This window comes from Mustela putorius, unplaced genomic scaffold (genome assembly GCF_011764305.1).
Source record: "Mustela putorius furo isolate JIRA1106 unplaced genomic scaffold, ASM1176430v1.1 tig00003834_pilon_pilon_pilon, whole genome shotgun sequence".
Classification (NCBI taxonomy): domain Eukaryota; kingdom Metazoa; phylum Chordata; class Mammalia; order Carnivora; family Mustelidae; genus Mustela; species Mustela putorius.
Window position 1 is genome coordinate 38,987,779 of NW_025421987.1, and position 16,905 is coordinate 39,004,683.

Genomic DNA, 16,905 nt, shown 5'->3' on the forward strand with positions numbered 1-16,905 from the left:
CAATAGAGAAATGTAAGGTATAGAGAATCACATGGAAGGGAGTAGCATTTTCAATTAGGATGGTCTGGAAAAGCTTTTCTGAGGAGGTGCCATTTGATATCCTTATATCAGGGACAAGGAAAGAACATAGATGAATCATGTGAGGAAGGGGAAAAGGAAGTGGTGCTCCGTGGACAGGCAAGAGGCAGGAATGAGACTGGCTTGTTTGACAAACAACTTACTGATGGAGTCAGATGTGGTGAGTGAGGAAGAAGAAAAAAGTCAAGGATAATGATTCCTAGATTTGTGATCAGTGCAACTAAGTGCATGGAAGCATCACTTAGGAGATGAGAAAGACAGGAGAGAAGTAGTTTTGGGGGTTCAGAAAATCAAGTTGGAGATCCATATATGATATGCAAGTAGAAAAGTCTAGTAAGTTATTGGATTTATGACTTGAATCTCAGGAGAGAGATTGAATAGGGAAGTAAATTTGGGAGACTTTGAGTATGGATGGTATTTAAAGAAAGATTTATAAAGATTAGATGAGATCACCAATGGAAAAAATATGGATTAAAAAAAAGAAGTAGGGGCGCCTGGGTGGCTCAGTTGGTTGAGCAACTGCCTTTGGCTCGGGTCATGATCCTGGAGTCCCAGGATCGAGTCCCGCATCGGGCTCCCAGCTCTGCAGGGAGTCTGCTTCTCCCTCTGACCTTCTTACCTCTCATGCTCTCTCTCACTGTCTCTCTCTCAAATAAATAAATAAAATCTTTAAAAAAAAAAAAAAGAAAAGAAAAAAGAAGTAGACTCTCCAATGTTTAGAACCTCTCTCCAATGTTTAGGTGGTAGAGCAGGAACTAGATAAGAAACTGAGATTTGGCTAATGAGATAAAATCTTAGGAAGTGTGGTATCCTCAAAGTGATTGATGTCTTTTAAGGACAGAGTGACCTATTGTGATAGGTAGAGTGAGGCCTGAAAAATGATTATTGGATTTGCAAAGTAGAGGTTACTAGTGACATTGAAAAGTACAGTTTGGGGGCAACTGGGTGGCTCAGTTGGTTAAGCCTCTGGCTTCTGCTCAGGTTATGATTTTTGGGTCCTGGGATTGAGCCCTGGGTCAGGCTCCCTGCTCAGTGGGAAGTCTGCTTCTACCTCTCCCTTTGCCCCTCTACTTTCTCCCTCCTCCCCACCAAATAAATAAATAAAATCTTTAAACACATATACTTCTTTAAAGATGACAACATCAACATGGGAACATATTTTGGAAAAGCAACATGACTCCTAAGAAATTATGAATAAATTAACATATTTAATAAATGACATAGATAATATGGAAAATACCTGAAATAGTAATGTGTTATTGGGATATTAATTAAGGCTTCATCCTAAGTATATCCTTTTGATTATCTAGTGTAATGAGAAATTTGAAAATTTTATTTATTTGAGAGAGAGAGAGAATGAGCGGGGTGAGGGCTAGGCAGAAGGAGAGGGAAAAGCAGGCTCCCCACTGAACAGAGAGCCTGACTGGGGGCTCAATCCCAGGACCCCAAAATCATTATCTGAGCTGAAGGCAGACACTCAACTGACTGAACCACCCAGTCTCCCCAACAATGAGAAATTTTAAATAGTACATATAAACCAAATCTAAAGGAATATAAAAATTCTAACCCAGCATTCTTTATCTGCCTTTTCAAAAAACCTTTTATTAGATATGAGATGTAAACTTAAAAGCCATGACATTGATCCTATGAGCCACATCTAAGAGTGAGTTTCTATTACACCAGTCACATTGTTCTCAATAATTAAATAATTTTACTTGTGTTATTTGTCTGGTAATGTCATTATTAACAAGGAGTACTAAAATGGCCTAAAGATGCGCAGTTGGAGGGAGAACATAGAAGGATGTGAAGATACAAATGGCCAACAGATGCATGAAAAAATGCTCAACATCACTTGGAATCAGGGAAATGCAAATCAAAACCACAGTGAGGGGGCGCCTGGGTGGCTCAGTGGGTTAAAGCCTCTGCTTTGGCTTGGGTCATGATCCCAGGGTCCTGGGATCGAGCCCCCACGTCGGGCTCTCTGCTCAGCAGGGAGCCTGCTTCCTCCTCTCTCTCTACCTGCTTCTCTGCCTATTTGTGATCTCTGTCTGTCAAATAAATAAATAAAATTTAAAAAAAACACCACTTCACATGTAATTGCTGAAATTAATAAGTCAGGAAATGACAGATGTTGGCAAGGATGCAGAGAAAGGGGAATCTTCCTACACTGCTGGTGGGAATGCAAGCTGGTGCAACCACTCTGGAAAACAGTATGGAGGTTCCTCAAAAAGTGAAAATAGAGCTACCCCACGACCCAGCATTACAATTCTAGGTATTTACTCCAAAGATACAGATGTAGTGACCCAAAGTCACCTGCACCCCAATGTTTATAACAGCAATGTCCACAATAGCCAAACTATGGAAAGAAGCCAGATGTCCATTGACAGATGAATGGATAAAGATGGTGTGGTATAAATACACAATGGAATGTTACTCAGCCATCAGAAAATTGAAATCTTGCTATTGCAACAACATGGGTGGAACTAGAGAGTATTATGCTAAGTGAAACAAATCAATCAGAGAAAGACAATTATTATGATTTCACTCACATGTGGAATTTAAGAAAGAAAATAGAGGATCATAGGGGAAGGGAGGGAAAAATAAAATAAAGTGAAATCAGAGAGGGAGACAAAGCGTAAGAGACTCTTAATTATGGGAAACAAACAGGGTTGCTGGAGGGAAGGGGTTTGGGGAGATAGGGTAGCAGGGTGATGGACATTGAGGAGGGCATGTGATGTAATAAGCACTGGGTATTATGTAAGCCTAATGAATTACTGAACTCTACCTTTAAGCTAAAAATACATGATATGTTAATTAATTGAATTTAAATTAAAAAAATTAAAAAAGAATGTGGAGAATGACCTGTGAATCAGCTTTAAAAGCACTTTAAGCATTTCTACCTTTTATGGAGAATTAACACATTTATTCTAACCCTACAAAGTTTCTCGTATTTTTTTTTCTACTTTTAGTCCAAGATAATTTTAGACTCACGTGTAGTTATAAGAAATGATACAGAAAGAGGCACCTGGGTGCCTCAGTTGGTTGAGCATCTGTCTTCAGCTCAGATCATGATCCCAGAGTCCTGGGATGGAGACCAACATGGTTGGGCTCCCTGTTCAGTGGGGAGCCTGCTTCTCTCTCTCCCGCTGTCCCTCCCACTGCTTGTATTCCCTCTCTCTCAAATAAACAAATAAAATCTTTAAAAAAAATGATGCAGATAACCTGAACCCTTTAAATAATTTTCTCCCATGATTACACCTTGCAAAAGTATAGTACCATACCACATTAATACATGCTGATACCACATTGATACAGAACATTTTCATCACAGCAAGAATCCTTTTTACAGACAGAGTCTTTTATAGTGCCCTGCCCCCTACTCAACCCTTGTCAACCACTCAGCTGTTCTCCATTTTTATAATTATGTCATTTCAAGAATATTATATAAATGGTATCATACGATATGTAACCTTTTCAATTTTCATTCATAATTTGCTGGCGTTCCATCTAATTTGGTGTGTGTACCAAGAGTTCATACCTTTTTAAAGTTTATGTATGAATGTATGTATATGTGTATGTGTGTATTTAAAATTTATTTTAAGTAATCTCTATACCCAGTGTGGCGCTCAAACTTATGACCCAGAGATCATGAGTCACACACTCTTCTGACTCAGCCAGCCAGCAACCCAGTTTATTCCTTTTTAATGCTGAGTAGTATTCCATGGTATGGAAGTACCACAGTTTTAACTATATATCCATTGAAGACTATCTGGGATAGCTCCAGTCTGGGGCTATGATGAATAAAACTGCTGTAGATGTTCATGTACAGGTTTTTGTGTGAGCATAAGTTTTTGTCTCTAGGGGTAAATGCCCAGGAATACAGTTGCTGGTCATTGATAGTTGCATATCTAGTTTTTAAGAAACTGCCATTCTGGTTTCCAGAGTACTATTTTATGTTCCCACCAATGTATGGGTGATCTAATTTCTCCATATTCTTGCCTCCTTGCTGAATGTTTTTATCATGAAAGGAGCCCTTCCTTGTTAATTTTGGAATAATTTTGTGTCAGATATTTTTTAGAATACCATTTTAATTCCTTTTGATATTTCCACTTCTGGTGCTTTTCACTGTTTCTTGTGGATTTTAGTTACCATACTATAACATTTCTTTGCAGCTAAAGAAACTCCAGAATGTCTTTTTTTTTCTTAAAAGAATTTAAAAAATGTATTTCATTTTGCATTTCTTTAAAGCAGATCTGTTGTCTCCATTGTTTATGATGAGAACAACCATTAATTGTCCTGGTTTCCACCTATATAAATGAGTCATTTTTCTCTTGCTGTTTTCTCTTGCTCCTTTGTCTTTCAACAATTTAGCTATGCTGTAGTTCTTTAAATATTTTTTTAATTTAAAAAAATTAAAATTTTCATTATTTTTAATTTTTATCTTCTTAATTTTATATATAGGTGTATGTTTTAAGGTTTATTTATTTATTTTAGAGAGAGAGAGAGCACACATGAGAGCTGGGTAGGGACACAGGAAGAGGGAGAGAATCCCAAGCAGACTCTCTGCTGAATGCAGAGCCTGACATGGGGCTCCATCTCACAACCCTGACATCAAGACCTGAACTGAAATCAGGAGTCAGACACTTATAAGCTGAGCCACCCACGCATCCTAGAATCTCTTTTCTTGGTTAATTGAGCTTCTTTGATCTATCAACTAATGTTTTCCCTCAGATTTTGAAAGTTTTAATCATTGTTTCTTTAAATGTTTTTCTGTCTCCCTTTTCCTTCTGTTGTTCTGTATTTTGAATCGATTAATGTTGCCTCACAGACCTCTGAGTCTGTTAACTTTCTACAGTCTTTTTCATTCTATTCTTCAAATTAGATAAATTTTGCTAATTTAAGTTCGCTGATTCTTTCCTTGCCATATAGAATTTTGTGTTGAGCCCTTCTGGTGGATTTTTTATTTTAGTGAATGTAGTTTTCAACTCCAGAATGTCTTTTTTTTTTTCTTAAAAGAATTTAAAAAATGTATTTGTTGACATTCTGTGGTTATTGAATCACTATTGTCATATTTTCCTTTAATTCTTTTTTTTTTTTTTGAGCCGGGGGCAGGAGAATAGAATAGTAATAATTTTGTGTCAGATATTTTTTAGGATACCATTTTAATTCCATTAAATAGGAGAGAGAGAGAGAATCCCAAGCAGACTCCATGCTGAGTGTGGAACCCAGTGTGGGGCTTGATCCCAGGACCTTTCTGTTTCTTTCCATGTTTCATAATTTTTGTTAAAAATTGTACAATTTAGATGATGTATTGTAGCAACCATGGATTCTGATCACATCCTCTCTACCCCTAAAGCTTATCATCGATGATTTCTGATTGTTTAGTAACCTATCCTGGAGTAAATCTGTGAAATCTGTTTGTCCAGTCTCTGCTCAGTTTGTTGTTGTTGTTATTTTTAAGGCTGACTTCCCAGTGCTCACCCCTTATTTCAGCCAGTGATTGGTCAGAAATTGTGCTCGTGTAGCCACTCTGGAAAATAGCACGGAGGTTCCTCAGGAAGTTGAAAATAGAGCTACACTATACCCAGCAATCATACTACTGGGTATTTACCCTAAAGATACAAATGTAGTGATCTGAAGGGGCATATGCACCTGAATGTTTATAGCAGCAGTGTCCACAATTGCCAAACTATGGAAAGAACCTAGATGTCCATCAACAGATGAATGGATAAAGAAGAGGTGATATATGTATATAATGGAATACTATGCAGCTATCAAAAGAAACAAAATCTTGCCATTTGCAATGACATGGATGGAACTAGAGGGTATTACGCTGAGTGAAATAAGTCAATCAGAGAAAGACAATTATCATATGATGTCCCTGATATGAAGAATTTGAGAGACAGAGTGTGGAGATTTGGGGGTTAGGGAAGGAAAAAAATGAAAGAAGTTGGGATCAGGAGGGAGACAAACCATAAGAGATTCTTAATCTCACAAAACAAACTGAGGGTTGCTGGGGGGAAGAGGGGTGTGGAGAGGGTGGTTGCTTTATGGACATTGGGGAGGATGTGTGATATGGTGAGTGCTGTGAAGTGTGTAAGCCTGATGATTCACAGACCTGTACCCCTGGGGCAAATAATGCATTATAGGTTAATAAAATAATTAAAAAAAAAAAAAAGAAATTGTGCTTGAATGCACAGAGCCAGTAGTATTTTTCCCTTCTGTTGAGAGATCTGTGAATAGGTTGGGGAATGCATTCAGTGTTCAGGACATTTTCAAGTTTGTCTCAATTTTTGTTTTCCCTCAGGAAAACTTATTTCTGTAGCCACAAATGCGTGGATAGTTTGGGAGTTCTCTAGTCTCTGCTACACATGCATGCTACTTCTGTTTAGCTAGGAATACATGGAAAGTTTATCAAGCCCATTTATGGTTGTCTCTCCTCCAAGATCTCTGTGATATGTCCTGCTAATCTGCCAGTGGGCTTCTTTCTGGCCCCAGTTGAGACTGCAACCTCACACTCTTGTGGACAGCTTCAGAATTTTCCTTTTTACTTTGGGGCATAGCTTTTCTGCTCTGCACTCTGAATCAACTCAGCCACCTCTGTCAGCGTAGTTGCTAGTTTTCATGGCCTGTCACAGTGACTTTATTGATCCGGGGAGGAAGAGTAATGCGAACTGGTCAAGGAAACGGTGCCACAGACTTCTGCTGCTCCTAAGTTCAGTAGATTTTCATGAACAAATACTTCTCAGTTTATTGTATGCCTGTTTTCAGTAATTTGAGATGATGTTTTGACTTTTTTTTTTTTTCCAGCTGTATCTTTTCTTTTGCAGAGAGAATTTGTTAAACTCCTTACTCCAACATGCTGGGAGCTTCCTTTTGGTGATTTTTGAAATGTTTATGTATGTGGTTTTTCATATAAAAACATACAAAATATTGCATGAAAATCATGTTTTTTATAGCCCATTTAAAAATTATTTTTGAAGACTATATTTCTGTTAATCTAATGAAGATTATAATTACATTGAAATTTAATCTTTTTATTGTTGCAGAGTTCCACCTACAAAGACAGGAATGAGGAATACAAAAGACAATTCACACATTTACCTGATACAGAGAAGCTGATAGCAGGTAAAAAAAGACAGGAAGTTGTAAAAATAATTTACTACCTCATTATCAAAATAGAACTGACAAGTGAAAATATTTGTAGAAAATTTAAGCCTTTGTGCTAGATAGAAAATATTATTGGAGATAAGTATCATATTAGGCAATGTAAAACTAAGTTGTAGTTTGGGGAGGAGTGATTTCTCACATAAAAATATTAAGTACTTGCATGTGTCCTGTCCCCATGCTTTAATAAAACCACCATTTTGTATCAAAAATAAATAAATAAATAAATAAATAAATAAATAAAATGAAAAAGTACTAGCTAAGAAAATAGAACTAAAAGAAAATTATTGTCACAATTTCTTCTGCTGCTTGTTTCATATGGTTTGTAGGAAAAATTTTAAATTTGATGTTCAATATGTATTACCTTTCCCTGGAAAAATGTATTCCTTAACAGATTATAGAGCAATTTTATAAAATTTTCTAGGGCTATATTATTTTCTTTCTTTCTTTTTGTAAGATTTTATTTATTTATTTATTTGACAGAGAGCACGAGCTCACAAGTAGGGCTATATTATTTTCATGTAAACTTTAATTTATTTAAAAGTTTACTTATGTATTGTTTTAGTAGTCTCTATACCCAACGTGGGACTCGAATTCATGACCTTGAGATCAAGAGTCACATACTCTTCCACCTGGGCCAGCCAGGTACCCTCATGAAATCTTTCAGATAGATTTTATTTGAAATAGACTTTAAGAGGAAAAATTTAGCCATTTTTCTTATAAAAAGTGCTTTACTTTTGAAATAAGCTTAATATAGATTTTTTATAATCAAAATAAAAATCAAAATTTTAGTGTGTATTTCATTTAAACCATTTATTCATAGAAATTTCTGATTTGATACTGTTGGGCAATATTCCATAAAATGTAACTGAATTTCTAGATAGTTCAGCTTAGTGCCTAAATATCATTATAATGAATTAAAACAATTTCTAAGAACTTTTGAAAGTAATGCATTCTTATGACAAAATATTCAAATGCTATATAAGGGCATATAATGGGAAGTGAGTGGTCCTTCTGACCAAGACTACTGCAACATTTTTCCTGGCCTATATAACCACTTTTAGTGATTTTTTAATGTATATTTCCAAACATTTTCTGCAGGTATTTCAAGAGGCATGTACATATATCCCTAACGGAATTTAAATTAGAACATACAGTGCCTTACTCTTTGAACCTTGTTTTGAGCTCTTTTTATTAGCCTTACCTAAGGATCTACTTCATTCTTTCAATGCCTGCCTGGTATTCCACTAAATGAACTTTGTACCATAATTTATTTAACAAATCCTTTATTGATGGACATTTTCTTTGCTTCTTGTCTTTTACTATTTCTGCTAATATTACACCGAAACTTTTACATTTGTTTTGGCACATATGTGCGCACATATTGTAGGATAAATTTTATGAAGTTAAGTTGTGGCAAAAAGGTAATGAGCATTTAAAAATTTACCAATGCCAAGGGCGCCTGGGTGGCTCAGTCACTGGGCGTCTGCCCTTGGCTCAAGTCATGATCCTGGGGTCCTGGGACTGGGAGTGAGCTCCACCTCAGGCTCCCTGCTCAGCAGGGAATCTGCTTCTCCCTCTTCTCCTGGTTGTGTTTCCTCTCTCACTATCTCTCTTTCTGTCAAATGAATAAACAGAATCTTTCGAAAAATAATTTTAAAAGTTTCCTATTGACAATTTACTCCAAAGGCTTCACCAATTTGCATTTTCATTAAGTGTATGTAAGTACCTGTTTGCCACATCTCAGGAACTTTGCTTGAGTAGAATTTGGTAGAAATGGTACTTCATCCTTGTTTAAATATGCATTTCTTTAATTATAAAGGAGGTTGAACATTATTCATATGTCTGTAAACCATTTGTATTTCTTCTCCTGTGAACATTTCTCATCATAAACTTGCCCATTTTTCTGGTGGATGTTTGTCTTTCTCTTAATTTGTAGTAGCTTGTTAGATGTTTAAAAAATTAGATCTTTTTCATGTGTGTTGCAAATGTTTCTTGCTAGTTTGTCACTTGAAATTAAATACTTTTCATAGAAACCTTTACAAAATTTATCATACTTGTTGCCATCTTGAAAGAGTCTGATGATACAGTGACATATACTCATTATAAAACATTAAAGCTATAAAAATATATAAAGAAAAAAGCTGAAAATTATTGGTCATCATAATACCTACATATAATTTTGGTTAAAATTGTTCAGATAACTTTTCTAGGTATTTTTCAGCATGTAAATTTGCTTTTAAAAATTTACATTTTGTAGTGTTCTCTCACTGATATAATAAACCTGTTCATTTTATAAAATTTGGAGAGTACAGACTTTTACAAAGTAGAATTAATACCACATATAAATATACTAAGCTACAGACTGAGAGAAAATAGTTGATAATCCCATATCTGATTTTTTAAAGATGAACAGGACTGGCCCTCTTTGAAAGAATATATAACCGGGGCACCTGGGTGGCTCAGTGGGTTCAAGCCTCTGCCTTCAGCTCAGGTCATGATCCCAGGGTTTTGGGATCCAGCCCTGTATTGGGCTCTCTGCTCAGCAGACTCTCGTCCGTTAGTGGTGGGAGTGCAAACTGGAGTATCTGCTTTGGATGGCAAGTTGGCATTTTCTTGTAAAGTTACACATACACTTAACCAATCCTAATTATTTTCTTAAGTGAACTGTAAAGCTGTGTTCCCAAAAGTCCTGTGCATGATTGTTTATAGCATCTTTAGTAATAATTGGGGAATAACCAAGATGTCATTCAACTGGTGAATGAGAGCTCCTTGAAAAAATGGTCCATTCTGGGGCTGGGACATTGAAGAATACAAGATAAGTGACTGTGGAGTATCTTGTAGTCTTATAGTGCCAGAAAATAAGGAAGTGCTTAAAAAAAAAAAAAAAAAAAGGAGCCAACTTGAAAAAACTCCCAGTGGTCAAAGACAGAATAATATGAGCAATAGTAAAATCAATAATGACAATATTGGATTATAACCTGAAGAATAAAATAAATATCCATCAGTCTATATTGCTATAAATGCTTGAATAATTAAATGTGTCGGGGAGAAGACACAGATCTTCCTCCAGTAGTATTCCCAGGTAATTTATATGCACTTAAAGTTTGAGAAGTACTGTTGTAGGATAACACTTGAGTGCCATACCTAAGGGTGAAAGCTTACTAGGTTTTATTCTCTGTACTTATAATAATGATGATGAAGAGGATCTCTAAAAGATTTTAACCAATCCATGTATATTTATACAACTGATTTCACCAGTGTGACCCCATGCGTAGCATCCAATATAAACAAGCCACTAATTTCACTAATGAAATCCCTTTTCTAATGTGACTATGCTGATTAGCCAAACATTTCTTTTTAAACCGTTAATAAAGGTAACAGAAGGGCTTAGAGTAGCCGCTGAAGGAGTATAGTCCTAATTAAAGTCTAATTGTTAGCTGACCTATCCCAAGTGTGAATCCCTGATTAGAACAGCTAACTATCCCTAGAATATTTCTAAAAACGTTTGCTTTAGCTGGAGTGCACATTTTCACTCCTAATATTCATTTGTGCCTTCTTTTTTTCTTGCTTAATCCTGGCCAAAGAAAATGTTATGTTGGGGAAATATAATTAAAAAGAAAATATCCTACCCATCCAGAAAACTCCTCAAAAGTAGAAAAGAAAGAAAACAGTTTTATTATTGAATAAGCATTCAGCTGGAATGGGTCTTGCATCACAGGTAATCTGTAAAAGAGATTGTGAAGAAAGACAGAAATCTCACCTTTTTAAATAACTGAACAGTTGCAACCCTTTAAAAAATGCTCTAAAGATAAATGATAACTAGTCTTCAAGAGGACTGGTAGTACTATTTATCGCACACAGTTCTTCATAAATTCACCTGATAATTGGGGCTACTCTCTGTTTTAACTAACTGGCTTTATGAAAAGGAAAAATAAGCATATCTTTATGACAAGAGTTAGTTTTACAATTTGGAGCGAGATGCCCACTGAAGTTAAGCTTCTACTCTATCACAGAAAGGGGGAGAAAAGGGGCTGTCTTTCTTGATGTTCACATTTTAAAGAGGTGACTGCTAGGTCCTTAAGAAAACATTCCTGGGTTGTAAAACTGGCCAGGGCTTTTTTCACTATTTTTTTTTTTTTAAAGATTTTATTTGTTTATTTCACAGAGAGAGATCACAAGTAGGCAGAGAGGCAGGCAGAGAGAGGAGGAAGCAGGCTCCCCGCTGAGCAAAGAGCTCTATGTGGGGCTCTGTCCCAGGATCCTGAGACCAGGACCCGAGCTGAAGGCAGAGGCCTAACTCACTGAGACACCCAGGCGCCTATTTCACTTTTAAAAAGATTCACATATATCTGAAAGGAGCAAGAAAGAATTTACAAATTTTGTACAGAGACGTGAAGAAGTCTTTTTTCCCCTTTTTGTACCAGGGAAAATTAATTTTTTTCTTTTTCAATTTGTATTTACCTTTACAGTTGTCTCAGTAAAAAGCAAACAACACAAAAAAATGTAAAGTATAAAAAAGGAGATTGGTTGTGGCCCCTGGGTGGTTTAGTTGGTTGAGTGTCCAACTCTGATTTCGCTCAGGTCATGGTCTCGGGGTTGTAGGATCAAGCCCCACCTCCAGCTCCACACTGGGTGTCAAGCCTGCTTGGAACTCTCTCTCTTCTTCTCCCCTACCTCTCCCTGCTTGCTCTCTCTCTAAAAAAAATAAAAAATGAAAAAGGAGAATGGTTTCTTTTCTTTTTTTTTTTTTAAAGACTTTATTTATTTGACAGAGATCACAAGTAAGCAGAGAGGCAGGCAGAGAGAGAGGAGGAAGCAGGCTCCCTGCTGAGCAGAGAGCCAGATGTGGGGCTTGACCCCAGGACACTGAGATCATGACCTGAGCCCAAGGCAGAGGCTTAATCCACTGAGCCACCCAGGTTCCCAAGAATGGTTTCTTTTATAATTTAAATATTAAATCTGAAAGCAGATTTTAAAATGTTGTTCTGGAGAGTCTTTTTTTTTTTTTTTTTTAAGATTTTTATTTATTTATTTCAGAGAGAGAGACACACACAGTGAGAGAGAGAACACAAGCAGGGGGAATGGGAGAGAGAGAAGCAGACTTCCTGCTGAGCAGGGAGCCTGATGTGGGGCTCCATCCCGGGACTCTGGGATCATGACCTGAGCTGAAGGCAGACGCTTAACGACTGGGCCACCCAGGTGCCCCTGGAGAGTCTTTTTTAAGGCAATGTTAGCATTATTGTGTTCCCATAGATGATTGCTGCTAGATAAGGATATTTTGGAAAAAAAAGAAAAGAATACTTTGGGATGTATATTTCCTGACATGATTAAGAACACATTCTTTTAATTCACTGTTATCTCCCTTATAGATAGATGATGTCTAAATCCTTTGATAAAACTATAAATAGGTCATCTTGTTTATTTATTGTGCAATTTTACTCTAGAAGTATATGGTGCTTATACACTCCATCTGTATTTCCATAACACTTGGTACATATTTCCACTCTAACCTTTGTTGTGTTATAGTTAATAAATCTTTAAGAATTGGAGCCATTCAATTGTTCCAAAATTGATTATGTAATAACTAGTTAGTTGATGTTAACACACATATGAAAGTGATCTATGTTGCTTGGTTAATTTACTTAATTTTATTCTATCTTTCTAGTCACTAATTATAAAGTTATAAAATCCACAGGCCAATTTTTTTTTTTATAGACCAATTTTTGTTAAACATTTTCTTATTATATTCTAGATGAATCAGATTGTTATTTGACTCAAGTCAGGTAGAATATTGCCTTCTGATATGATAATTACACGTTTGTTTATCAGTAGGGAAATTGGGAGTAAAAAAATAAAAATAAAATCTCCTGGCTTAAAATTTTTTTTTTTTTCATTTTCTGCATGGGCCATATTGCTAGAAAGCCATTTTATAAAAAAATTTTTTTATTGAGGTATAGTTTATTCCAATAAAATATATCTGTTTTGGGATTCCCACTCCCCTCCCCTTTTTTACCTCTATCCTAGAGGTTGGGGGGAGGAATAGAAGGAGAGGGAGAAAGACAATCTTCAGCAGACTCCTTGCTGAATTTGGAGCAGGACGGGACTTGGGGCTCTATCCCACCACGCTGAGACCATAACCTGAGCTGAAATCAAGAGTCAGATGCTTAACTGACTGAGCCAGCCAGGTGCCCCAGGGAAACCCTTTTTTAAAACACTGAAAAAAGTCTGTCAATCTATGACAAATAGTCTTCAGTTAAAATAATCTGGTTGGTTGCTATAGCTTTGAACATAGTTAATGTAAAATGGTGCCTTTTACATAGTGTGGTCCACAGGCTAGCGGTGTTGGTGTTACCTGGAATCATGTTAGACTTGAAACTCTTTACCCTGCTCCAGACATATTTAATCAGAAACTTCTGGGGAGGGGCCTAGCAATCTGTGTTTTAATAAGTGTGCCAAGTATTTCTGATCTGAAATACAAGAAGCACTAAATTAATAAAATGATTCAGTGGCTTAGATAAAAATTTCAGGACACCTCAAGGTGACCTTAAGCCCAATCCCTGTTTTAGAGATGCATACCCATAATGAGTAACTTAATCTACTTAATTATTTACTAGGATTTTTGTTTGGGGGCATCTCAGTTTTGTTCTGCTGAAGAAAACATTTTGCAAGACTGAATTACTTTGCTCAATTTTTAGTATTTGCTTAGAAATTTAACATGATTGAATTTAAATATTTTGAGGTTTATACCTCAATGACGTTTTCCTAAAATTGTTAATCACTTTATATAGTTTTTAAATTTATCAGTTAAACTAAATCTTCTCACAGTGATGAGGGAGCAGAAGGCAAACTGGAGACAAAGCAAAAGCTGACACCATGCCACCCACTCCGCACTTCCCACTCCTGCGGTGGGACACCTGTGACATTCTTCCAGGAATCTCCCAACTGTCTTAATGTTAATACCCAGCTAGAGGGGAAAACAACCTTAACTTGACAAGGTCATGGCCTCTAGTATTTTGTAGGTATCCTGTAGGTGGGTCCTCTTCAGCATATGAAAGTTCTTTTGAAACGCTTTCCCTTGCGTCCCCCTACTCCCGAGTATATAATCAGCCACCCCTCACAACCGCAGTTCAGCTGGTCTTTCTGCCCACAGTCCTGTACCTGTGCTTTGATAAACCACCATTTTGCACCAGAGATGTTTCAAGAATTCTTTCTTGTTTGTCAGCTTCAGAGCTCACCCCACCAAACCTCACCTATATTCCCAAACTCCATCAATAGCACCCCTTTATATCTTGAATTATTGATAATTTAGCTATACTATTTACATTAGCCAAAGAGCCAAATCTAAATCATGGTATTAACTTACTGGTGGATAGTGGCATTTACCAGAACACTCCTGATTTTGCTGGATTTTAGTGCTGTGGCAGAGAGGACCAACTTTGAAACTAACTTAAAATCTATACAATTTTTTGAATAATGATTGTCCCCTTCCTCACCCTCTTCCAATGTCTAATCACCACTCCCCCATCAGTATTACCTCTTAAATATCTCAAGTATATTTACTTGAGTAAAGTAGTTACATAAAACTATTTCTTTCTCAATACTGTCATTTCTAAGTCTGAGCCACCATCAGTTTTCCCCTGGACTTTCAACCCATTTATATGAATCTATTCTCATAGTGTGAAAAAAGTAGTCTTGGATAATACACATCTGATCGGGCCCCTTCTGCCTGAAACTCATCAATGGCAAAACAAAACAAAACACCTCATCAGTGGCTTCTTGTAAAGTTCACAGTCTACCATAGCCTGTGAACCTTACATGATCTAGTTTCTCCAGCTTCTCTAGCCCAAAGTTCTTTGTATGCTTTTTCTTCTTTCTCAGGTATGCTTTCTCTTTCTACCACAGGGTCTTCGCACATGCTCTTTCTTCATAGTCCAGCTGACCATTTATTGACCTTTAGTTCTTAGTTTAAAAACTACTTTTTCTGATATACACTCTCCCTGCCCAATCCCCTCATACCTGGGTCCTCTTTGTTATAGTCTCTCATAGCTTTCTCTACACTTGATCATTATACTTATTTTGTATTTGTTTGTTATTATATACCTTCCCTTCTAGACTGTTTCATGAGGGAAAGGCCCATGTTTGGTAATGCTAGTTCCAGCAAAATATCTGATGTGTGGTGCCCAAAGTATCTGAATCAGTGAGTGATTGAATGAACAAACAAACTAATGAACAAAGAGTGATGACTTTTCATGTGTTAAAGTAGGATGAGATTATAAAGTTGCCAGATTTTTGTGAATAAGCTGTTCCTTATTCTTGTGTGTTTAGATTATGCTTGTGCTCTTCAGAGGGACATTTTGCTTCAGGGACGTCTATATCTTTCAGAAAACTGGCTCTGTTTCTATAGCAACATCTTCAGATGGGAAACTACAGTAAGATGTATTTGGATTTGATTTGTTGATACAAATAATTGCATAGGTAGAAATATATGCAGTCTTCCTAAAAATAATATACTTTGGATTCCAAAGTAAATAAATATATATTTATATTTGTATATTGTACTTGTATTGCATGTAATAGATATATATATACAATTTATATACTGTTGAATTATGTAATCTATTTTCTTAGTACATTGAGCTCCATTTGTACATATTTAATACAGTTTGAGAAAGAGATTTCAGGTTGAAAAAAGCTTGAACATACATCCATTTGACTGCCAAAATCATGTCTTATGTGACAGACTGTCTGGATTTTGTTTGTGTGTGTATGTGTTAATATGGAACATGAACACCCACATGTCTTTTCACACTCTATCCTAAACTTAGAGATAAGAGCTGTGGAGGAAATTATTGACGGGGGAGAATGTCTGACTGCTTACCCTGTTTTTTTCAGAGAATGAAAGCATGTACTTATTATTATTAACTCCTTCATGTTTTTCAGTGGAATATTCTGGATTAGGTTGATGTAATACTTGGTATTTTGTGCTGTACATGTTTCTGAAAAATCCATATAATAATTTTTCATTCTTTTGTGTGTTTAGATTTGTATTGCATTAAAGAACATAACCTTCATGACTAAGGAGAAAACTGCTCGACTCATCCCAAATGCTATCCAGATTGTTACAGAGGGTGAAAAGGTGAAAAGCTTTTCTGCCTTTGCTTTATTATATAATGTGGAGAAAATCTGCTTCCTACTGATACATCAGTGTTGGTAATTTTTCTTGGAGTTAGGAATTTGTAGTAGAAATACATTGTATTTAATACTAAATTTAATACTAAATTAGTTGTTGTGCTGTGTAGTATTACTGAGCCACCCAGGTGCCCCTTTAACACTGTTTTAAGTTCTGTATAGATATTTTCTTATTTAATTTTCACAAAAATTTGTTACTATATTTTATTCTCATTTTTCTCAGATGAGGAAATTAAGCAAAAGAAAAAGAACCCAAGGGGCACCTGGGTGGTTCAGAGGGTTAAAGCCTCTGCCGTCGGCTCAGGTCATGATCCCAGGGTCCTGGGATCAAGCCCTGCATCGGGCTCTCTGCTCAGCAGGGAGCCTGCTTCCTCCTCTCTCTCTGCCTGCCTCTCTGCCTACTTGTGCTCTCTGTCTGTCAAATAAATAAATAAATAAATCTTAAAAAAAAAAAAAAAAAGAAAAAGA

General features: G+C 36.4%; 1 protein-coding gene across 2 annotated transcripts in view; it reads left to right on the plus strand.

Moving 5' to 3' along the window:
• GRAMD1C (GRAM domain containing 1C) overlaps positions 1 to 16,905 on the plus strand; it is a 90,934-nt gene that overhangs the window by 16,339 nt on the left and 57,690 nt on the right. For both annotated transcript variants that reach the window (XM_045088405.1, XM_004761415.3), the window contains exons 3-5: positions 7,128 to 7,206; positions 15,574 to 15,677; positions 16,289 to 16,384. In XM_045088405.1, the coding sequence (XP_044944340.1) occupies positions 7,128 to 7,206; positions 15,574 to 15,677; positions 16,289 to 16,384 (279 nt within the window). The remainder of the gene's footprint in view (positions 1 to 7,127; positions 7,207 to 15,573; positions 15,678 to 16,288; positions 16,385 to 16,905) is intronic.